This window comes from Ailuropoda melanoleuca, chromosome 5 (assembly GCF_002007445.2).
Source record: "Ailuropoda melanoleuca isolate Jingjing chromosome 5, ASM200744v2, whole genome shotgun sequence".
NCBI lineage: Eukaryota > Metazoa > Chordata > Mammalia > Carnivora > Ursidae > Ailuropoda > Ailuropoda melanoleuca.
Genome location: NC_048222.1, coordinates 48134481 through 48159284, shown reverse-complemented (window position 1 = coordinate 48159284; position 24804 = coordinate 48134481). Strand labels below are relative to the sequence as shown.

General features: G+C 38.6%; 1 protein-coding gene across 5 annotated transcripts in view; it reads left to right on the top strand.

Annotated features, from left to right (window-relative positions):
• Window positions 1-10759: 10759 nt before the first annotated feature.
• MINDY2 (MINDY lysine 48 deubiquitinase 2) overlaps window positions 10760-24804 on the top strand; it is a 77454-nt gene continuing 63409 nt past the window's right edge. Inside the window, exon 1 of one of the 5 annotated variants that reach the window (XM_034660914.1) lies at window positions 10760-11819. In XM_034660914.1, coding sequence (XP_034516805.1) covers window positions 10938-11819 — 882 coding nt within the window. In that variant the 5' untranslated portion in view covers window positions 10760-10937. The remainder of the gene's footprint in view (window positions 11820-24804) is intronic. The other 4 variants (XM_034660913.1, XM_034660911.1, XM_034660912.1 and 1 more) reach the window with 4 other exon arrangements.

The following is a 24804-nucleotide window of genomic DNA, read 5'->3' as shown; positions in this document are numbered from 1 at the left end:
TACGAGCCTGCTTCTTCCTCTCCCACTCCCCCTGCTTGTGTTCCCTCTCTCGCTGGCTGTCTCTATCTCTGTCAAATAAATAAATAAAATCTTTTTAAAAAAAATAAAAAAATAAAACCTAGATGCCAGATTTTCTGTGAAAATTGAGAGGTTAAGCAGAGTTAAGTTCTTACAAAACCTCAATTGGCTAACATGAGAGACTATGGACTATGAGAAACAAACTGAAGACTTCAGAGGGGAGGGGGTGGGGGAATGGGATAGACTGGTGATGGGTAGTAAGGAGGGCACGTATTGCATGTGCACTGGGTGTTATACGCAACTAATGAAGCATCAAACTTTACATCGGAATCTGGGGATGTACTGTATGGTTATTAACATAATATAATAAAATAAAATTAAAAAAAAAAAAAAACCTCAAATTGGCTGAAACTGAGTAGAGGCTGCCCTCCTTGGATGCGCTGGTCTAATGTCACCCCAGCCTGTGTTATTCCTGTCAGAATTGTAGTTTGTGACCTCTTTGTTGAGAAAAGATCAACTTCCAAATCATCCTGAAATGTTTTCCTAGACCCCAGGGGCCCCATAAATCTCAATCACACTTTAGCACAAAAACCTGTTATTTATAGCACTCATCTGTAATGAATCCCATATTACTTTATGGAAGCTTCTCTGATGTTACAGAGGACAGAGAGAGAAAGGTTTTGAGGCAAAGCAGCGAACACCCAAAAACCTTCCAGGGTGACAATGGTAATTATTGATCATCCATTCAACAAATTTTTGTTCTGCTCCTGATTTGGGGATTTCCAGACTACCAAGACAATATTGCTGACATAGTGCCAGGCACCATAACAAGCACTTGACATACAGATCCCATTTACTCTTTGCAACAGCGCTATGAAGTAGACATATCCTGATTTACAAATGAGGAAACAGAGGAGGACCAGGCTTCTAACCTAAGTTTGACCCCAAATCTTATAGTCTGTTTTTTTAATTACTGGGTGAATCCATTTGCATTATCACTGCCATGGTCCAGAATCTACTGTTTGGTTTGGAAGGTCCAGAAGCTTGATTTTTCATAGTGCAACCTGAGTTGATCAAGCCAATAAGTACTAATTCATAGGCGCTAAACTCTCAAGGGACATGTCTTGATCAAAATATCACCTTATTATTCTACAAGTTAAATATTCATGTTAACAAGTCACTGCATTCTTTTTTTTTGACTTTTAACACATGAGCGGCTAAATCATCATTGAAAGCAGCTTAGTAAGCAAGGCATCACTGCAGAAGAAGTTAATTAAATTATTTTACTGACTAGTTTATCCAACTACGCAACTTACTATGTCACATTAGAAACTGTCAAGGGACCAGACAGGTATCAGGCCATCCAGCTGTTCAGGTAACCTCCACCCTGGATGGTGATTGAAGCCCATGATGACAAATCCTTATATTTTGGGATATTCTCTAGACTCCACACAGACCACCATCTCCCTTTCTGTTATTTTTTTTTTCAAGAATAATATAATTGATTAGGCCACAACTTTCTTACATTTATTCAGATTTTGATTTGATTGCTAAGCCTTACTTTCGCTTCTTTTGGACCTGAAAAGAATCCTGTCTTCTAAGGGAACTGTAAAAACTAGCGAATCTGATTCATTTTATACTGATTTGGTTATTTCATTCTCATCTTTCTGGGGAGCCCCTCAGAGTGGGCCTCCTATACTCCCCCAAGTGTCATATTTTTATTTCACTTGTAGATGCTTATTTATGTCTTGTCTTCCTAACCAGATTGTAACCAATTTGAGGGCAGTGACAATAATAAAATATTTGAAGAGCTTTGCTGTATGTTCCCATTTTATTCACAAAGCCACGTAGCAAAATCATCCATGCTAATGTTTTTCCCTGCCTTTTTTTCTTTTACAAAAGGTGAAATCTCATGTTAAGAGAAGTAAATTGACTTACCCAAGCTTGTAAAATTAGTCAATGCAGGACCAGGTTTCAGTACCAGGTCTGTGATCTCCGTTCATCACAATTCCCACTACACTAGGCTGCTTCCTTGTCACCATGCTTAATATTCCCCCATGTGCCCCAAAGCACAACATCGTAGATATTCAATAAATAATTAGAGGTTCATTATTGTAATTAGAAGCCAAATGAGTCATAATTCCTACTATATGCATTTTAACAATTACCAACTATACTTCTCAACAATGCAAGTGGTTATTATCTGATTATTGTTCTAGATGAGTGTTTCTCAATGTATGGCCTGTGGAATACCTGCATCAGAGTCACTGAGGATGCCTGTCAAACTGCAGATTCCTCAGCTTTTCTCCAATTCTTCTGAGTCTGAATTCCTGGGCTTAGAGCCCAGAAACATACATTTTTAAAGAAAATATTTATTTATTTATTTATTTATTTATTTATTTATTTATTTGAGGAGGTGGGCAGAGGGAAAGGGAGAGAGAGAATCCCAAGTGAAATCCCCACTGAGGGTTGAGCCAGACCATGGGGCTTGGTCTCGTGACTGAGATCATGACCTAAGCCCAAATCAAGAGTCAGACACTTAACCAACTGAGCCACCTAGGCGCCCCCAGAAACATGCATTTTAACAGGCTTCTCGTGTAAGTGTTAATCACACTGACATTTGACAATCACTTACCTAAATAAACGTGAGGGATAGAGTGAACATAAAAGACCAGGTTCTCTTGGGAAGTCAATATCAACATACAAAAATAACAGAGAAGAGGATATATTTCCTTGATTCTCAGATACCCTCAATTGTAAGGTATGCCATTGATTTAATAGTACCTTTGGAAAAAAAGAGCATTAAATATTCACAAAATGTTTAATTCTGGGGGCACCTGGGTGGCTCACTCGGTTAAGTGTCTGACTTGGGCTCAGGTCATGATGTCAGGGTCCTGGGATCAAGCCCCATATTGGGCCCCCTGCTTAGAGGGGACTCTGCTTCTTCCTCTCCCTCTCCCTCTGCCCCCACCCCCAGTCATGCTCTCTCTCTCTCTCTGAAATAAAATTTTTTAAAAGGTTTAATTCTGAATCTAGAAAATCTTAAATATTAAGAAATTGAAACTTAGACCTGAGGAAATTCGATAATTGAATTTTTTTTCAATATTGTATTTTAAATGGTATAGTAAAAACAGGGGGAGTTTGAAGTGGGAAGTTTGACATAATCTCAGTAGACTTTAAAAGCTAAATTGGAATTAAAAGAAAAAGGGGGAGGACATTTTGAATTAGGGAAACAAAACAAGCCAATAATTTGCATAGGTATAATTAGTTCAGTGAGTGACAAATCAAATCTTATAGAAAGAAGGTTGTTATTATTACATTTTAGTAGTTGATAAGGCTGTTACAAAGAATGAGGATAGATTAAGCAAAGCTTTGAATGCTAGACCAACTCATGATACTTAGTGTTAAGAAGTGTCTTTAAAGGGGCACCTGGGTGGCTTAGTCGTTAAGCGTCTGCCTTCGGCTCAGGGCATAATCCTGGTGTTCTGGGATCGAGCCCCACATCAGGTTCCTCCACTGGGAGCCTGCTTCTTCCTCTCCCACTCTGCCTGCTTGTGTTCCCTCTCTCGCTGCCTGGCTCTCTCTCTCTCTGTCAAATAAATAAATAAAATCTTAAAAAAAAAAAAAGAAGTGTCTTTAAAGGTTTTCAGTGGTAGATGGAAATAATGAAAACATTATTTAGTCTGGCAATATACTCAATGTACTCCAAGGAAAATAAACTATGGAGAAATCAGTTAGCAGGTTTACTCCAGCATACTCACTGACCTAGGACAGCACCAGAGAGAATGGAAAACAAGCCTTGGGTAAATATTGAAGGAAGAGTCAAATCCTGATTTGACTTAAACATTTGGAAATCTTTTAAAGGAATAGAGATTCAGTTACAAGGACACTGATTGCAGTGAAGTTCATAATAGTTACACAATCTAAATGTCCAAGAAGCAGGGATTGGTTTAGCCATATAACAGAATATTATTAATTCACTAGAAATGTTGTAGATGAATGTATATTAATGCATAAAGATGTTCACTATCTACATATATTTTCGAGATTTTATTTTTTTAAGTAAACTCACATTAACGTGGGGCTTGAACTCACAGCCCTGAGATCAAGAGTTGCACGCTGTACTGACTGAGCCAGCTACACCCTAGGATGTTCACAATATATTGATAACTGAGAAAAATGTGTTCAGAATGGTCCAATTTTTGTTTATAAAAATATGTATGTGTTCAGATGCCTTGAAAATGTGAGGAGGACATACATACAGTGAAGTATCACTAGTGTTATCTCTAATATTTCATTCCACATAGTATGATGAAGAGTGGTTTTTCCTTTCTTTTTTTTGCTTATATGTGTTTGTTAATTTTTCTAAAATGAATATCTTCTGGTTCTGTATTAAGAAAGCACAATTAGGGGCGCCTGGGTGGCACAGCGGTTAAGCGTCTGCCTTCAGCTCAGGGCGTGATCCTGGCATTGTGGGATCGAGCCCCACATCAGGCTCCTATGCTATGAGCCTGCTTCTTCCTCTCCCACTCCCCCTGCTTGTGTTCCCTCTCTCGCTGGCTGTCTCTATCTCTGTCGAATAAATAAATAAAATCTTTAAAAAAAAAAAAAGAAAGCACAATTAAATATTTACTCACATTAAACATTTTAAGTTAAAAAATAAGACTGGTTGACCATGAGGAAACTAAACAAAAGTGCTTGAATGTTTTAAGCCTGGGTGACAGAGAAAAAATGTGGGAAAAACAAGAACAAAGAAGCATTTTGAGATCAGGATAACAAAATATGTTTTTCAACATGACTTTGAAGGTATACACACACACACACACCCCTCAAGGGAGAATATATGGGGGGAAATGGCCAAAACACAACTTTGGGGAGTTCTGAGTGTGTGATGAAAAACAAAATTGGCTATAGAAGGTGAATTTAGAAGACTTTCACTCTAGCTAAGGTGTATTTATTTGCCATTGGGATGGGGAAGAGAGGCTTCCCCTAGTGCTAGAATTGTAATTTTCAAACTTTACTGTGAATCAGAATCACCTAAAGGTCTTGTTAAAGAACAGTCCTCTGTGTCGCTGGGCTCTACACACAGAGTTCCTGCTTCTGTAGATCTGGGGTGGGCTTAGAGAATTTTCATTTTTAATAAGTTCCCAGGTGATGTTAATATTACTAATCTAAAAATGGCACTTTGAGAATAACTGTACTAAAGTTGAGAGAAATCTAGCAAACCGGTAGGAGTGTGTTTGAGGAGAGGTGTCCTAAGGCATGATATACTTGATCTAATAATAAATTGTCATAAGACCAGCAGAATAGGGATTTTGAGTTGAAAGTGATGGCATATAATCCTTGAATTCATTCCTGATACAGTTTATCTAGACCCAAATTTAGGTCCCACTCTTAAAAAGAACTATATAAGTAAAAATTTTTAAAAAACTCTTTCACCAGTATTCAGCATATTAGAGCTATAATAAAGGGAAAAGAAGGTCATTTTATTCCATTCACCATCGTGCATCTTTAATACCACCAGGACAGACTAGCATCTGGTGAAGCAGCATGGAGTAGAAGCAGCACCTGGTAGAATATCATAGGATTGGATTTGTTTCTGAACAGGTGTGGGACTCCTCATGGGGGCTCTCAGAAATAATTAAATAGGGGATGTACTTTGCAGGAGGCTGGAATTTCTGCATAAGCAGTTGAGGGCCAGAGCCAGCGTGATTTGAGTTACATGGAAACACTTGATTTTAACTCACAATTTTACCACCATATCTTGAGTAGAGAGCCAAGAGAAAAGAAGTAAAGTTATATGTGCCCCATACCTGTGCGATCTGCTCTGACCCAACTTTGGTTCAGTTAATAATAAATAATCTTCAAATTATTTTTAGTAGAACCATCAACAAAATAAAAGCAAGATGTAAGAGTCTAAAAAATCAAATAGTTTATTTAAAAACAAAGCAGTTCTCTGCCCTATCCCTCCACACTTTTCAGTGCTTTTCTTTAGAAGCAGTCCCATTCAACTCATAGATATTCTTTAGTTCCTTACCTCCAATTTCTGAGTAACATGATAACACTCTGATTTCTGCATTTAAAAATTGTAGATATTGTTTATTGATTTATTCCTATGGGAGATGAGGATTCAGGAAGAAAAAAACCTTAGGCCAAGGAATAATTAGAATGCTGATACACACTAGTAGTAAGATGATAAAGATTTAGCAGGGTGGAAGCTATGGATGAATGAAATAGAGAGAAAAGGGGTGTATAATGTCAGTCAGACTTGATAGATGAAATAATAATCAGTAAATAAATTAGGGTAAAATTCAAAGATAGTACCAACTTTTCTATCATGGTAGCTAGAAAAGCCGTAATTCAACTTAAAATTAAAGAATAATAATTTTGAGAGTTAGAAATATATTTTTTGGGTTTCTTAAGCCTGAGATAACAATTGGCCTGTGATTTTAATTAAGATAATGTAGCTTAATTCCTTAATTATCTCATACTAAAGGATTTTCCTCATCTGAATTTTTATGTTATTGCTTGTACCACTCAGTATTTTTTTTAAGTAGCCTCCACACCTAGTGTGGATCCCAGCATGTGGATTGAACTCACAACCCTGAGATCAAGACCTGAGCTGAGATCAAGAGTTAGACGCTTAACTGACTGAGCCACCCAGGTGCTCCACCACTCGCTTAGTATTAATTATTAACTGACATATTCTCAACATTTCATGTGAATGTATCTATTTCCTAAAACAGATTTTGCCCTTCCAAAGAGTAAAATCAATGTTTTACACTTGTATCCTCCATATCTCACTCTCTGGCACTATCAGTAACTCCATAGTAAGTATACTTTTTAGAGCATATTATTCAGACATCTTTTGAAAAATGTAAAGGATACATTAAAAACTGTGATCAATATTCTAAGAGATGAAAGGTCAGGTGCCTTTAAGCAATAAAAAAGAAAGAATTTTGGAAATTGAATAAATAATTTGGAAATACAATTGTACCAGTAAACAATGCATTAAAAAGAATTTTAAAAAAGAATTGAAAGATAAATATGAGAAGATCTCATAGAACGTAGAACAAAAAGATAAAATTAAAGAATAAATAAGAATTATAAGATAAATGAAAACAGAAAATTTTCCAGAACTGAAGAACATAAGTTTCTACATTGAATGTGATCGCCAAGGATGCATAAAGTATGCACCAAGGATGAATAAAGCAAGACCCACCCAAAAGTATTTCAAATACTGAAATGTCAGAACACCAAGAAGAAAGAGACGATCAAATAAACTTCAGAGAGAAGACGTGGGTTATATACAACGGTTCTGGAGTATCAGGCTACTATAATCATCTGGAAGCTATCAGACAATGATCAGTGACTTCAAAATGAAGAAAAAGTATTTCCAACATTGAATTTTATATCTAACCAAACTATAAACATAAAGGTAGAATAGAGGTCTTTTTTCAGACATACACAATCTACAAAAATGCTTCCTATGCACTCTTTCTCAGGAAGCTAAATAAGAATGTGTTCCACCAAATCAAAGAAAGAAGACAGGAGATTCAAGAAAGAAAGGAATCAACATGGGAATGAGGAGGAAAGAACTCCTAAGACAATAGTGAAGAGAAGTCCCAGGATGACAGCTGTGCAGGAACCCTATAAAACAGTAAATTTAGACCAGAGTAAGAGAAGTAAGTGTTTCAGGAGGGATATACCCAAGATTAAAATGGACCTGAGAGGTAGCCTAATAGGTTTGACTGTTCTGGTAAGTCTATGATTGAGTTAGTGGTAGGTGAAGAGTTGAGCAAACAAACAAATCAATGAGGTAATTGTTAATTCCAGGAAAAACAAAAACTTTAACAAAAAAATAAATGTAATCACAGTCATAGTAAAATACCCAACTTAAATGGTAAATAATATTCACACAATTGATGCTTTAAGCTTTGCGTACCTTATTTAATCAAAATTTTTGAAGTAATTGGGAGGTTGGAGCAAGAGGAGGAAGAATGGTATGAGAGAAAAGAACTAAATCCTCATCTCCCGTAAGAATAAATCAATAAACAAAATCTACAATTTTTAAATGAAGAAATCAGAGTGCAATCACGTTACTCAAAAGTTCAGGTATAAGGAGCTAAAGAATATCTAGGAGTTGAATAGGACTGCTTCTAAAGAATAGGACTCAAAAATGTAGAGGAATGGAGCAGGGAATGGCTTTGTTTTTATATAAACTATTTTACTTTAAGACTGTTATATCTAATTTTGAAAAATAATTTTAAAAGTTTGGATAGTAACTATTGAATTTTAAAATGGTACATTTTACCTCACATTTAAGTAAAGATACATGTAGGCAAAGAAGAATGAGACATTTTTCAGTTTATTGTCTTCTGGCATTTCTCCCTAGGTGCCACTCCCCACTCCCTTAGCAAAATAACTATGTACATTTTCAAACTTAAATAATTACATACACACATTTTCACCACTATTCGTTTTGGCTTATGTAATTGCTGACAACATATAAAAAGAAAAATTGGTTCTGCTTCTTTCTATTATAGATAAATTATTAAATTATGCATGTGAACATTTGAAACATATACCAATGAAAACTACCAGAGCAAGTACAGGTCTATCTAAGCAGGGTCTTTAAAAAAAAAAAAAAAAAGTGAAAGGCTATTATTTGAGACACGTGTTCCATACTTTTTGGCTCTGTGGTTTCTGGCCTGTAAATGATCTAGTATTCAATTTATTCATATGATATACCTTCATTTATTTATTTATTTTATTATTTTTTTTAAGTAGGCTCCACACCCAATGTGGGCCTTGAATTTACCACCCAAAGGATTGAGTCGCATGCTCTACTGACTGAGCCAGCCAGGTATCCCTACAATACACCTTTACAAATCTATTTCTATTCAAGGCATCATGCTAAATTCTGGATTTCCTGAAATCTCTAATATTCTCACTTGCACTTAATGGCCTTAAATACCATACAACGTTTAATCCAGCAGCATAAATCTTACAAACTCTACACCCAAAGCGACCCTCAAACTCCCGACCCCAAGATCAAGAGCCATATGCTCTGTGGACTGAGCCAGCCAGGTGCCCCCAGCACCCGTATATCTTAATCTGTTAACATTTGCAATCTTTTTTCAGGGCAAAATCCTGATTTGAACAATAGTATTTATTGCTTATAAATTGATAGGGAGACCAAAACCACACAAAACTTCTAAATTCAACATTCTGAAGATGCTATTCTTTTTAAATTTTCCTTTTCGAAGAGTTGGATAAATATCACAATATTGTGTTAATGCAAAAAGGTGGAAGAAGCTCCATCTTCTGTATTCTCCGGAAACCATACTTCCCAAGCAAGTATTAACAATTAGCAAAAAGAAAAAAAATTACTAGACAGTAAACCCAACGAATATATAAGCCCTTTGTCTTAGTCACCGTGTAGCATCGCCAGTGCCACAGTATCCAGCAATGTACTTAGTCCTGAAATTTGTTAAATGAGTGAATGAAACTAATTTGTAATTTTGTCTACCTTCTCTAAAAGAGATACAGACACCACTCCATTAGGTGTCAGGTATTTATGTGCCTAACTACGGAGGAAGACCTGTCTTGTCAATTGTTGCATCTCTTGAACCTAAAAAAAAAATGATGAAAGACTAAAAAAAAGGCGGGGGGGGGAAGGGCTCCTTGTCAAAAACAGGTCAGAAATAGGATCCAAATCCCATTTTGTCACCAAGAAAACGTCCAGGCTACTCCGTCATCCCTGAAAATTGCGTGGCTTTAAGAAGAATCAATTCTAATTAGAAAACTCTTTCAGGGGGCGCCTGGGTGGCACAGCGGTTAAGCGTCTGCCTTGGCTCAGGGCGTGATCCCGGCGTTATGGGATAGCCCCACGTCAGGCTCCTCTGCTGTGAGCCTGCTTCTTCCTCTCCCACTCCCCCTGCTTGTGTTCCCTCTCTCGCTGGCTGTCTCTATCTCTGTCAAATAAATAAATAAAATCTTTAAAAAAAAAAAAAAGAAAACTCTTTCAGGAACAGTCACTTCCCACTCTATCCAAAGTGAGGCCAAGTTAACAAAACCGCAAAGACTTGGCTAATTCAGGCACAAGCTAATTTATTATTACTGGCACAAGCTAATTTATTATTACTGGCCCAAATTACCCACTTTTTTTTTTCGCTGTGCAGGCCAATATCCACAACCGCACTGATGCCTCAAGTAGGGCGTACGTATTCACCAGTAGCTGGTGGGGAGCCCAGTGTTTCTCAGCCAAAACCCTGGGAGACTGGGATTTATGTGGTGTAGTAATCCAAACACCTCGAGTAGATTCCAGCCTTTAAAAATCTGTATCTCGTAAAAAATTCCTCCAATTTTCCATATTACAGGCCGAGGAAACAAATCTCCTGAGCTCTTCAGGGACGAGCTCTTTTCCAAATAATACAAACAACGCCAACTCCCCATCCTTGAGCCCTAGGCTGGGCCACACACAACCCAGGTCTGAAGGTTCACAACAAACTAGACGGCGCCCGCCCCGCCTTTAAAGAAGCCGCGCGGTCCGGCTGCCCTAGAGTTCAACTTCCGGCCACATAGTGAGAGGATGTTTTCCTTCTGGCCACGCCCTCCTGGCCACGCCCGCCCCGCCCCGCCTTCGGAGCCCGAGCTCTAGCAGGCCGGCGCGCAGGAGGGGCGGGGCCGCGTGAGGGCCGCGGCGCGGTTTGGCCTCACCAGGCAGCGCGCAGGCCCGCCCCGAGCCAGGGGATAGCGCGGAGGCGCGCGCGCGCGCCTGGTGCCCTCCCCGTGACGTGCCTGGCCGAGGCCGCGCAAGGGCGCTGTTGCTGCCAGTGCCGCTGTCATGGCGTCCGAGGCGCTGGCTGAAGAGAACCCGCCGCGGTCTCTTTAGAGCGAGGGGCTGGCGGCTGGGTATGGAGAGCGGCCCCGGGAGCCTGCAGCCGCTAGAGCACGGGGTGGCCGCCGAGCCAGCGCCAGGGACAGGTTCTCCGCAGGAAGGGCAACCGGAGACCAGGCTCGCCGCTGGGGATGGTCCTGGAGTATGGGCGGCGGAGAGCAGCGGCGGGAATGGGCAGGGGGCGGCGGCCGCCGGGAGGAGCCTCTTGGACTCGGTTTCTCCTGCCGGCTCTCCTCAGGTTTCCGGACCCTACAGCTCCTTCCCTGGCTTGGACTTAACGGAGAGCGATTTGGAGAATCCTGCTGCCCAGAAGACGCCTCCGAGAGGGCAGCACAAGGTGACCGCCTCCCCGGAGACAGCTGAGGCCGGAGAGGACCATGGATCGGGTCGGGCCGGAGACGCCGGCCCCCGCCCTGGTCCCGCCGGCACCTGCCGGGCAGAGTTGGCGGCCGCTGGCTCCGAGGAGCCCAGCAGCGCCGGCGGCCTCAGCAGCAGTTGCAGCGACCCGAGCCCTCCTGGGGAATCGCCGAGCCTGGACTCCCTGGAGTCGTTCTCTAACCTGCATTCTTTCCCTAGTAGCTCTGAGTTTAATAGTGAGGAGGGAGCTGAGAACAGGGTCCCCGGGGAGGAGGAGGAGGAGGGCGCGGGCGCGGGCGCGGGCGCGGGCGCGGGCGCAGCAGTGTTGCCCGGGGCTGTGCCTCTGTGCCGGGAAGAGGAGGAGGAGGAGGGGGAGGAAGCTCAGGTACTGGCTGCCTCCAAGGAACGCTTCCCGGGACAGTCTGTCTATCACATCAAGTGGATCCAGTGGAAGGAAGAGAACACACCCATCATCACTCAAAATGAGAATGGACCCTGCCCTTTGCTGGCCATCCTCAATGTTTTGCTTCTGGCCTGGAAGGTACATTCTGCAGCTTTCTATTTCCTACCGCTTTTTGGTCGGGGTGGGGGGGGGCGGGGTGAGGGAGCTGGTGGATGTCAGCTGACGGCTTCCTCTTTTCTTTCCTCATTCATCAGTACTTTATTCCCTTGAAATTCATTATGGGACTCCTTTGTCCAAAGAATATTCTTACATGTATTTCGTAAAGAATTGCCGGCAACCCCGGGTCTCTCTAGTGTTTAAATAAGAGTTCAGGATGATGTACTTAAAAACAACTAGGGCTTAGAGCATCCTAAACCCTAGGATATTTTATTTAACTATGTTTTTCTATGTTTTCTTCTTACTGACCTTGTCACATATGCAAAAGAATGAAGAATTGGGGAAAATGATCTTCAGAAGTTACCATTAATCCATGTTATCAGGGAGCAAGTTTTGATGGTTATGTTAGTCGATTTTCCAACTAATACTTGTGCCATTAGGGTGTAGATAGATACTTAAGGAAATGGTGACAGGGAAGAGTGGCCCCTTTGACAAATTCCATTTAAGGGAAAGCATTGGTCTGAGCCCAATTACCATAACTTCTTGGTTTTCAAAGATTATGTTTTCACTTTATGCCTGGTTTTTACTTGCCTTGTTTCTTTGGCTCTACTTGTTTGGCATTATTACTAGTAACTACGCATCAGAATATGTTAAGGGAACTAAAACTGTAATGACTAAATTAAGAAAACATATATTCAAGGAAAAGGAACAGAAAAAAGGAGGGGCTCTTCAAATTTAAATATATTGAGGACTCAATGAGTTATGTATAATTGAAGTGTCTTAAGCTGGCAGTTTTAGGGTGCTGAGAAGAAGCATCTAATAGCACATATTTTATTTCCAAATTGATAATTATATCTGTTGATAAGTTGTTTCCTAGAAAAAAAATAACCTGGATTATTCTGACCAGTTAGGAAGAAAATCAAGTAAAGGGAATAGTATTTATTATGTGCCTTGTTTTTTTCCTGTTACTAGCAAGAGCTGATGCAAAAGAAATAAGAAACTTTAGCAGTATCTGGTACGTAAGGGCACTCAAATGTTTGTTGAAGACTCTGCCTGCTTTTGAAGAGCTGTTCAGCTGTTTGGGGTTGCATCATTGACTTACTTGAAATGATTAAAGGACAGTGCAAGACAAAACACTATACATATAAATATGTTTATATAAATATAAATTTTTGGTTATAGAAAACATATGGAAATGTATTAGATATTCCAAAAGGGGAAATTTTTCTTTGTTTTGGCATAGTCCCAGAGAGCTTCATGGAATTTGTGGTCTTGAACCAAGCTTTTAAAGAAAAGTAGAATTTAAAATAATAGGGAAATGGAATTCTGGGAGAGGGAAGGGTGTAAACAAAAGGGATGAAAATAGAATGGATTGTGTGTGTGTGTTTGTGTCTAGATGACAGAAATGGTAAGTTCATACTGGTGAATAATAAAAAAAAGATTGAAAAGGTTGAAGAGCCACTTGATGAAGGCCCTTTAGGGTCATAGTCGGGAGTTAGACTTGATATACGGGCCAAAATCCCAGGTTGGTGGGGTTTTTTTTTGTTTGTTTTTTGTAAGAAGGAGTAACAGTTTCCTTTAGGCTTTTCTCTTAGTTTCCATACAGTACTGCCGAAGTTCAGAGGAGCTCCTTCCTCTAGTCTGGAATTTTGGAAGATAGTTGAGCATTTAATTGTCTCTTTCAAAGACATGTCTTTGATGGAATGATCAAACTTTTCAGTTTCCCCTGAGGTACTAGAAATGCAAAAACAAGATGCAAGTCTTCCCTCATGTAGCTCACTATTAGTGGGGAGACAGACGTATAAATAATTACAATGCAATGTGATAAGTTCTAAATATGCTTTGGAATTACAGAGAAAAGGGTAACTGAGGTTGGGATGTGTCAAGGGAAAGCTTTATAGAAGAGGTAACGTATGAACTGGATCTGAAGATGAGTGAGAGAAAGCCTTTCAGGCAGAGGGAATAGTGTCTTCTGTTGGTGAAATGAAATGGTGAAGCAGAAAAGATTTGTTCTTTTTCCTGATTCCAACCTTGGTCGGGAGTGCAGAGGAAGAGGGGAAGGAAATGGCAATAGCAGAACATAAAATTGTTAGGTCAGGTTAGACTGTTAAAGAGCAGGTGTGCTAATTAATTTGGAGGATATTTTATAAATCTGTGGCTTTTAGCCTTCTTTCTGCCTCTAGGCTATGGCTACACACAAATGTTACTCATCAGTAATCATCCATCAATAGGGAGACAGATAAAGAGATGGAAAGTCTGATAAAACAGCGTTCTCTAAGTGAGCCAGGGGTGCTAGATGTCAGAACTATTTTCATAATAATACTAAGATGTTATTTGCCTCTTCGTTCTCATTCTTTCACAAGTGTCAGTGGAGTTTTCCAGGCTATGTGATGTGTGGTGACATCATTCCTCTGACAGGAATGTGTGCTTATGTATTCTTCTGTTTAAAAATTTTTTCAATTTTCATTTCTAGTATGGTAAGTATGAGTAGATATAACCTACACAGACAAGCTCTTTGGAGGACTGTAATTTTTAGAACTGTAATGATCCCTACACTAAAAGGTTTGCGAAATGCTACAGTAAAGAAAAATAGTAAATACGTTATGAAAGTAGCTGTCAGATTTCAGAAGACCCATCACTAGTGGTATTTACACTTTATATTTAGCTGATAATAGGGAGCTATTATAAATTACTGGACAGAGGAATAGCGTGATGAAAGTGGTCTTGTTTGTTTGAGATTAGACTAAGGTAAGATCATAGTGAGTGTAGCAGGAAGAATGGATGAGGATAACCCTTTTGGATGGGGAATTCTCTGCCCCTTCTCTTTGGTGAAGATAATGTTGCAACCTAAATGATGAACTGATCACTAACTGGACATAGGAGATAAAGGAGACAACCCCACCTTTTCTAATCTGGGCAATAGAGATTGATTGGGTCATTTCAAAAGACAGAGAATATGTTTTAGGTAGGAGATGTCAAAGTTTGGTTGTGTCAGGTTGGAAATGTCTAATAGTGGGGCATGATAATATAAATATTCACCATGCCTCTGAAGGCATGGAGTGGGTCTCAGGGAAGAGGTCAAATTATAGAGAAGAACTGAATAGGGGAATTAACTGCATAGATATAAGTATGGTAGCTTACTTGCCATAAGTATGAGAATAGATGAATACTTCATAGGGAGTGGTGAACAATAATTCTCAACTTTTTTCCATCCCAGTATATGTGGGGAACTACAAATTGCCAACTTAATTCCTCCCTGTAATTCCACCCTGTAATTCCCCATGTCTTCTCCCACTCCATTCTTCACTAGACATAGAGAAAACAGAGGAACAAAGATTAAACTTGGTGGGGAACATGGCATGCTAAGCATTAAGGGTGAGAGAGTGTAAAAAAAACTAGTATAGGCATAATTTAAGATATGATTGAGAACTGGAATAGCTCAATGTCATGATAGTAGTCTTGGAGAGAGAGACTGTAACGAAGTGGTCAGGTGTCATTGTCAAGTGCAACTGCATCAAGGAGCTATTGGAGTAGGAAAGTTTTTTGCCAAAAAAGGACAGGTGTGAGGACCAGGTTGCTGAAAGTCAGGATAATATGACTCCTCACAGTAGGTGGTAAAGTTCTCTTCAGAGGAAAAGTACAACAATCTCATTTTCTGAAGTAATGGAAGGAATGGGACAAAGAAGATAAACAAGGTCATGTTAGGCAGGAAGAGCCTGGGTGGCTCAGTCAGTTGAGTGGCTGACTCTTGGTTTTGGTTCAGGTCTTGATTTCAGGGTAGTCGGATCCAGGCTGAGCTTTGAGCTCAGCAGGGGGTCTGCCTGTGGATTCTCTTTCCCTCTCCCTTTGCCCCTCGCCCAGCTTGCTCACTCGTGCTCTCTCTATAAATAAAATAAATAAATCTTAAAAAAAAAAAAGAGAGAGGCAGATGGAAATTGAGGCCTTATTCTCCCATTTTGGCAGAATAACAATTGAACTCGTCAGTAATAATTATCGAACTTGTCAGTAATTAGCAAGGAGAGGTTGTAAAGCATGGAGGGGAGGATTTTGTGAGAAAGGTACATTGTATTTTAAAGAAATTCTAATCTCATGGAGGGTATGTCTAGGAATTTGAGGAATAAATAGAAAGTAGTAAGTAGTAATGGATAAATTGGGGGTACACTTTAAAAACTTTTGTATATCAATTTTGCTTTATTTTTCCCCCCAGTAGTTCTCTAATACCTAGAAATAGGAGCAGGAAGAATGGCTGGTTAGAGTTATATCGGGGATTGGGCTTTTCAAGAGCTGATTTGTGGAGAGACAATGGAATTAGAGTTGAAAATGAAACAGTTGATTATTTCTTTTGGGGGAGGTGAAGTAATGAGAAAAATCAATAAACTAAACATCTTGGGAGGATTTGAGTGATTCAGAGAAAGTAAGTGCTGTGGTTCTGGATGAGAGATGACAGTTAAAATTATCAAGCAGACTAAGTACTGTGTTGGAAATATTGGAGTCTTAATTATAAGTGTTGCTTTAGGACTAATGAAGAGTAGATGATCAGTCATAATCTCTGAAATAGTTGAGCTGTAATAATCCAACAAATCAAGAAAGAAGGAAACCAATTCATTAAATTTAATTCAAGCTCAAATTTCTTATTCTGTTTAACTGACACCAGGTAAATTTATCTAAATTTATGCTTCGGAATACATTTTCATTTTGCTTCTTTACTTTAGACTGTACTTGGTGTTTTTTATAGTTTTCTTTAATTTTGCATTTTATCTATCAAAAACAATGCCATCTATAGGTATATTTGAAGGCTGTGACCCATTTATGTAGATTTGTTTGGGGGTGCCTGGCTGGCTCAGTCAGCAGGTAATGCGACTCTTGATCTTAGGGTTGTGAGTTCAAGCCCCACATATGGTATAGAGATTACTTAAAAATAAAATCTTAAAAAGATGTGTTTGTAAAAGTCAACAAGTCAAAAGGTATGTAAAATATAAAATTTAGTTTCTGATGATACTGACTATATGTTATAAATGTAGAAGCTTTCTGATGGGTACTTGGAAATTCATTGTAATTTCTCTACTTTGTGTAACTTAAATATTGCATTATGTAACATTCTTTAAAGTTTCTGCCTTGATATCTTTATGTTTATGAAAGTATTACTTTGGGGTCTCCCAGTGGGTGAGTCAGTTAAGCATCTGCCTTTGGCTCAGGTCGTGATCCCAGGGTCCTGGGATCAAGCACTGCCCCCCTCCATGGGGCTCCCTGCTCAGTGGGGAGTCTGCTTCTCCCTCTCCCTCTGACCCTCGCCCCCGCTCATGCTGACTCTTACGCACTCTCTCTCAAATAAATAAAGAGAAAATCTCTAAATAAATAAATAAATAAAATCTTACTAAAAAAGGTAATACTTTTTTTTAAATGACTTTTTCTTTATTCATTTGAGAGAGAAAGAGAGAGAGAGCAAGCAGGGGTAGGGCAGAAAGAGAGGGAGAGAGAATCCCAAGCAGAGTCTCCACTGAGCAGGGAATCTGACACAGAGTTTGGTCCTAGGACACTGGGATCATGACCTGAACCAAAACCAAGAGTCAGACACTCAAGGGACTGAGCCACCCAGGCATCCCATATTACTTTAATACTAGAGGGAATCCCAACTTTGCCATACTTTTGTTTTCTTTTTCTTTTTTTTTAAGATTTTATGTATTTGAGCAAGATAGAATGAGAGAGAGCACATGAGTTGGGGGGAGGGGCAGAGAGAGAGGGAGAAGCAGGCTCTCTGCTTGAGCAGGGAGCCCAATGTGGGGCTCGATTCCAGAACCCTGGGATCATGACCTGAACTAAAGGCAGATGCTTAACCAGCTGAGCCACCCAGGAACCCATACTTTTGTTTTTTTATGGAAAGAATGTTATAGGTTCTGAGGCTCAAACACTGAAAAAAACTTACATGAATTTACTTTATACATTGTGACAGAAGACAGATAGTTTTGTAATAACTAGTGATTATGTATCTAATCACTGTGTAGCATTTTAGTAGAAGAATGAATACACTGTTCTGAATCAAGGTGCTGGAAGCACATCTCCATAGTCCTTTTGGGTAGGGAATTCTTTTTTTTTAAAGATTTTATTTATTTATTTGACAGAGAGAGAGACAGCCAGCGAGAGAGGGAACACAGCAGGGGGAGTGGGAGAGGAAGAAGCAGGCTCAAAGCGGAGGAGCCTGATGTGGGGCTCGATCCCATAACGCCGGGATCACGCCCTGAGCCGAAGGCAGACGCTTAACCGCTGTGCCACCCAGGAGCCCCTGGGTAGGGAATTCTTTTTCCCCGTTTTTCTTTGCTTAGTAGGAGCTGAGACTATCTCCTACTCCAAGTCAAGGGAGGAATGCTAGGATTCTGAAGCACAATTTTTTTTTTAAGATTTTATTTATTTATTTGACAGAGAAAGATAGTGAGAGAGGGAACACAAGCAAGGGGAGCGTGGGAGGGAGAAGCAGCCTTCCTGCCAAGCAGGGAGCCTGATGCGGGGTTTGATCCCAGGACCCTGGGATCATGACCTGAGCCGAAGGCAGACACTTAACAGCTGAGCCACCCAGGCACCCCAAGATTTTTTTTTTTAATATTAAGCTGGTTTCTCCAGACACTAAAGCTAGAAACTGAAAAATAAGGATTGATATATTTGATACTATAAATAATGAAAAAGCTGAGGGGCACCTGGGTGGCTCAGTCCGTTGAGCTCCAACTCTTGACTTCAGCTCAGGTCATGAACTTGGGGTCATGAATTCAAGCCCTGTGCTGGGCTCCGTGCTAAGTGCGGAGTCTGCTTAAGATTCTCTCTCTCTCTGCACCATACCCCCCCCCCACGTGCATGCTCTCTCTAAAAAATTAAAGTTAAAAAAAATGAAAAAGCTGAAGGTTAGAAAAAAAGAAAATTACTCCTCCTTCCCCCCCGCCAAAAAAACCCCACCAGTAACTAAACCAAAACACAGTATAGACTGAGGGAACTATTTGCCACATTATGTGTCTATTGGTTAATTTCTTCATTTACAAAGAGCCCTTATACGTTAGAAAGAAAAGATGAGCAACCCAGTAGCAAAATGAGCAAAGGCTATTACCAGAAAATTCAAAGAAGTTCAAATGGGCATCCTCTCTCTCATTATCACTTGCAGAGTAAAGCACCATGAAGGTGAGCCTCTTGCCAGCAGTGAGTTTTTGCTCTAGTTTTTCCTCCCTCCTTGACAGCTTTTTGTATACCCTTTTCAGACACCTCTCCTTGCTTCAACTAGGTTTTAGAGGAGGTTTTACTTTCTTTTCTTTTTCTTTTCTTTTTTTTTTTTTTTTTTAAAGAATTTACTTACTTATTTAACACACAGAGAGAGCAAGCACAAGCAGGGGGAGTGGGAGAGGAAGAGGGAGAAGTGGGCTCCCCACTGAGTAGGGAGCCTGATGCAGGCAGGGCTTGATCCCAGGACTCTGGGATCATGACCTGAGCCGAAGGCAGTTGCTTAACCAATTGAGCCACCCAGGCATCCCAACTTTCTTTTTTTCTTAAACTTCCTGACTTGTAAGAACATTGCAATCATACAAATTATCTCTTATTTCCCTTTTCCTAAAGTAGGTACAAAGCTCTTCTGAGGCTTTCCAAATGTGTTTATTCCTTGTAAAAGTGGAAAAACAGATGGTAAGCCAAAGATTCCACTTTAGCCTCTGCCTACCTTTTTTTTTAAATATAGATCTTGTAAGAGGAGAGTAATAACTTCACACAGTAGTGTTTTGTTTACACAATAGATGCAAGTAACACTTATGAGGCTTTCATTTTCAATCACTCTTAAGAATTAGGATTGGTACAGTATCTCTGGATTTGTGAAATAAAGTGGATGTGGTCTGATGACAGTATGAATACTGCTGGCAGCTGTAGTAGGTTTGTTCTATATGTAATAGGTTGTCCTATTAATGATGGGTTCATTTTCTCCTCTCCCGTTGGTCTGAGTGGATAACTTTCCCATTCCCCATCCAACCTTGTCTGTGTTGAGTCCCAGGTGAAGAACATTTGAGCATAGATGGTACCAGCAATCATAGAGCTTTGAAAAATAATAGTACTTAGCTATTTTTATGTCTAGATACTGTGCTGAGTATTTTACATGCATTGTATGTATTTCTTAATTTTCCAATCACATCATGAAATCCTAATGTAAATATTGTTCCTATTTTACATATATACAAAACTGAGGTGCATAACGTTTAAATAATTTGCTCAACCTAAGATTATCACACCTTCCAGAACTTGGGCTGTTACTTGTGATGTTTGGTTTGGAAGTTAAAATTCAGGATGCCAGCACATCTCATAGACAGTAGGTCTGGAACAAAGCAGATTGGAAGAACCAGTGATAAAGTCAGAGATGCAGAAGTAGCCTTCTTAATTCCTTAGAACAAATCCTGAAGATCTGGTACCAGCTGCTCTTTATACAAACTCCTTCCATTTTTAGCTCCCTGTACTTTATCCCATGTCCTCTGAATTACCTGACACTTCTAGTGTCAGAGACTTTCTTAGCTTCCGGAGTGAATTCACTTGCCTTTCCGTTCATAGTTTATTAAATACATTCTTTGATATTTTCATTAATTAGTAACTTCTGTCTCTACTGCCACAACCCTAGTTCAGGCTACCTTTACCTCATCTGGACTACTTCAGTAGCCTTCACACTGGTCCCTTGCCTTCCCTATTCCCATCTAGTTTTCAAGCAACTAATGCAAAAGTTTCACTGTCAGTTATAGTTTGGGTAGATTTTTCAGCAGGTAAGCTTTCTGAGCTGCTTTTTTTTTTTTTTAAGATTTTATTTATTTATTTGACAGAGAGACAGCCAGCAAGAGAGGGAACACAGCAGGGGAGCGGGAGAGGAAGAAGCAGGCTCCCGGTGGAGGAGCCTGATGCGGGGCTCGATCCCAGAATGCCGGGATCATGCCCTGAGCCGAAGGCAGACGCTTAACGACTGCACCACCCAGGCACCCCAGCTTTCTGAGCTTCTTAAATATAAGTCCACTGTAACGTTCTTCATTGCTCTGAAACTCTTGAGTTGCATATAAAATAGGACATTCTTGAAAATCTAATATTATGAATGTATCTGCAGCTTCTGATAGTTTCAAATATTTTTAAATAGGCTTTGGTATTACTCTGAGGGTAGGGTCTAAATTATGGTAAAAATTTTTGGTAAATGTGTTTCAAATTATCTTTTCTAAGTTGAAGATTGGCTCTTACAATTTTTCCTGGCTTGAAATACTGATGAGAAGCAGAAAGATTTACTAAAAAGTCTGAATTTTGGTATTTTTAAGTACAGCAATTATTCTTTATTAATAATAATGGAATTATTTTAATTAATAAATGATAAATAATGAATGATACACATAAGAAATTAGAATATGAAGATGATATGTAATAGTTTATAATACCTAAGTTTATTTGCTGGAGCTGGAATTAAGGCATGTTGAAAGGATCCTTAACTTTTTTAGTCTTTATTTTGAAAGAAGCTACATATCATCCCTTCGAATCCCATTTATACTTCTAATATTTTTAAAAATAATTTCTTTACAGTTTTAACTAAAAAAAATCATGAATGCTAATGTGATTTACTGTATATTTAAAATTAGAGGGGCACCTGGCTGGCTTAGTCCATAAAGCATGTGACTCTTTTTCTTTTTTTTTAAAGATTTTATTTATTTATTTGACAGAGATAGAGACAGCCAGCGAGAGAGGGGGAGTGGGAGAGGAAGAAGCAGGCTCATAGCAGAGGAGCCTGATGTGGGGCTCAATCCCATGACGCCGGATCACGCCCTGAGCCGAAGGCAGACGCTTAACTGCTGTGCCACCCAGGCGCACCATGACTCTTGATCTTGGGGTCAAGAGTTTGAGCCCCATGTTAGGTGTAGAGATTACTTAAAAAAAATTTTTTTTTTCAATTAGTGAAATTTGAACTAAGAAGAAATTGTATTACACAGTTGGTCCATTTTACCGTAAGTAATGCAGAAATAGACTGCAACACAAGAATCAAAAAATTTCTGTACAGATTAAAAATGGTTGTCTCCTGAGTTCCAACTCAACTTTGTTTGAATGTCAAACTAAACCTCATAGTTCTAAAGCAGACATCATTTCCTTCTACAAACTTAACTTCCTTTACCAAATTTCTCGTTCATACTGATTATATGGATCTTAATTTTTAGTTCTCCTGAGTCTTAGAGTCAACCTCAGTATTCTTTCTCTATCATCCTCCACTGTTCCTTCTTTTTGGGGGGGCTTAAGATTTATTTATTTAATTATTTATTTACTTATTTATTTATTTGAGAGGGAGGGAGGGAGAGAGAGAATCTTCAAGCAGGCTCCTCCCTGAACACGGATCCCATCACACTCGATCTCATAACCCATGAGATTGTGACCTGAACCAAAACAAGAGTTGAATGACGTTTAACCTCCTGAGCCATCCAGGCGCCCCTTATCCTCCACTTTTCATTGGTCACAAAGTTCTGTCAGCTCTTCATTTAAAATATATTTCAGATGATGCTTTACATAAGATTTGTGTTGAAAGAAAGTGTTTTGCTGTAAAGTTTGTAAATACTGGTATAATGGAGAGGGTAATTGGCCTTGGAGTCCAATCTCAGTTCACATCACAGCTTTGCTACTTTGGACAAATTAACTTTTCAGTGCATTAGTTTATTCTTTGAATGAAGGTAATAAAATCTTCATAGGATTGATGTGGATTAAGGGTAACATGCAAATTGAATGACAGTTCAATATATTAAGGTTTTTTTTCTGATTTACTAAAGAGCAGAGATTGGCAAATACTCTATTTTTTACATTCTCAAGTAACTCCCCAACTTATAGAGGTGTTATAATTCAAACTGTGTATTTCTGACTTGTTATTGGTATTCTAGTTAAACATTTAATAATATTCTTTGGTCATTTTTGTACTTACTGTAACCTATAAAAACTGCTTATTTCTTAGTTATTACTGGGTCTCCTGCATTTCTCTACCCCCCTCAGAATATCAGAATCATAGGTATCAAAATCTTAGCATATCACTTTTGGGATGTTTTGCATTTTTGTTTAAGATTTTATTAATACTTTACATGGAAGATTTGGGTTTTTTAAATTTATTTTTAATTTTTTAAAATAAAAAAATTTTTTTTGTTCTTGCTTGAGTCTATTCTCAAATACACTTCACTTTTCAGATGACTAAGAATTATGAAATAATTTGGCAGAATTAATGAGGCTTTGCCCTATAGTTGAATATTTGGAGTTGAGGTAGCTATTTCCTTTTGTTAACTTAAATATTCTTGCTGTGCTTATGTTATTAATTTACTCAGGAAATCCAGTTAATTCAGTAAAATCTTAGTTCTAGGAGAGGACATAATTTATTATCCTAGACTTTATTTGGACTTCTAATTTGGAGCTATGTGTTACTATATACTGAGAAGCTTTGCTCATATTTTAAGAAGAATATTTAAACTACTTAAGAGAGTATCTTTCAACTACCTTCATAGACATTTAAGTATTCATTTACTTAACAATATGTTTGATTATTACTAAAAGAAGACCACCTAAGAACCTAGGTCATACTTCATTTGAGTTTTTTATTGTAAAATTTAAAATTTAGAGATTCAGACAAAATACCGTACTTGTTAAGTCTATATTCTTAGCTAGCTGTTCCCTAACCTGTTTTTTCTTTTATAAAATCTAAAGAGACAAAGGAGTGAAAGTCATCGGATCATTAACAAAACCTTTGGCACTTGTTTTGGAGATGATGGTGGTAGAGAAAAGCAAAAGGAGAATCAAGTTTTCAGGAAGGTCATTCGTGGTTTAAAAAAAAAAAGATCTGGTGACAGCTTCACAGTATTAGTGAGAAGTAGGTGTTCCTTTTCAGTTATGTTTATTTGTCCTTAGTTTTAATGACTATCTGGAATATGTTATTGGCTAGGATTCAGGAAATGAATATTTCATTGAGTATGCTTGTGAATAAGTCAGTTAAAATATTTGTATACTTATTGTCCCACTTCTTAATCAGTATAGAGGTGTCATTTTCTTTTTCAGATGCTTGAAGCAACACATGGTAGGCCATTGTTATTTGGAACTTTCAAGGCTAAACCCTGAAATCATGTTTGTGGAAATCTAGGTTCATAATATGTTTTTCCCAAGTACATACACTTGTTAGTGCTGTTGTTTCTTATTTTGACAGAATTGCCACAATTGACAATTCTGTTAATTCTTACTTTGACAATTTTATAGTAGGATTGCTGCTTTAACCAAAGCAGAGGACATGCTATCTGTTTGTGGAATTTTCTGCTGAATATATTCTGACTGAATCTGTCTGCAATTAAAGAATATATAGGTCTTATTTAAGAAACATTGTTAGGTATAAGTGGGACTTTCAGATTGTTCTGACAATTAATTAGAATATAAATATTCACAATGAATATAAACTACTGGTTTAAATATCAGACTTTAATAGTGCTGTTGAAATAGCTTGATAAGATATTCTATAGTTATAAAATATTCTGTAGTAACAGTTAAAATCATCTAAAGCAGGGATCGGCAAATTTTTCCTATAAAGGACCAGATAGTAAGTAAATATTTTAGGCCTTGTGGGCTCTATGATCTCTCTTGTAAAGATTCAACTCTGTTATCATTGTGCAAAAACAGCCAAAGCTATACATAAACAATGAGAATGACTGTTCCAATAAAATTTTATTTAGAAAAACAGGCAGGAGACCATAATTTGCCAATGAATTTCAGTTTAAAAATATACCATATATGGGAACTCTTTACTTTCTGCTCAATGTTCTGTACACTTAAAGTTGCTAAAGGGAAAAAAAAAGTCTGTTAAAACTTTTTGAAAAACATGACACAGGAAAAAAAATGATTTAGAATCAAGTAATGATCAAAACCTCCATGGCATCTCTTGGTTTTCACTGACAGATAAATCCCCTGCATGACAAAATTGTAAGCA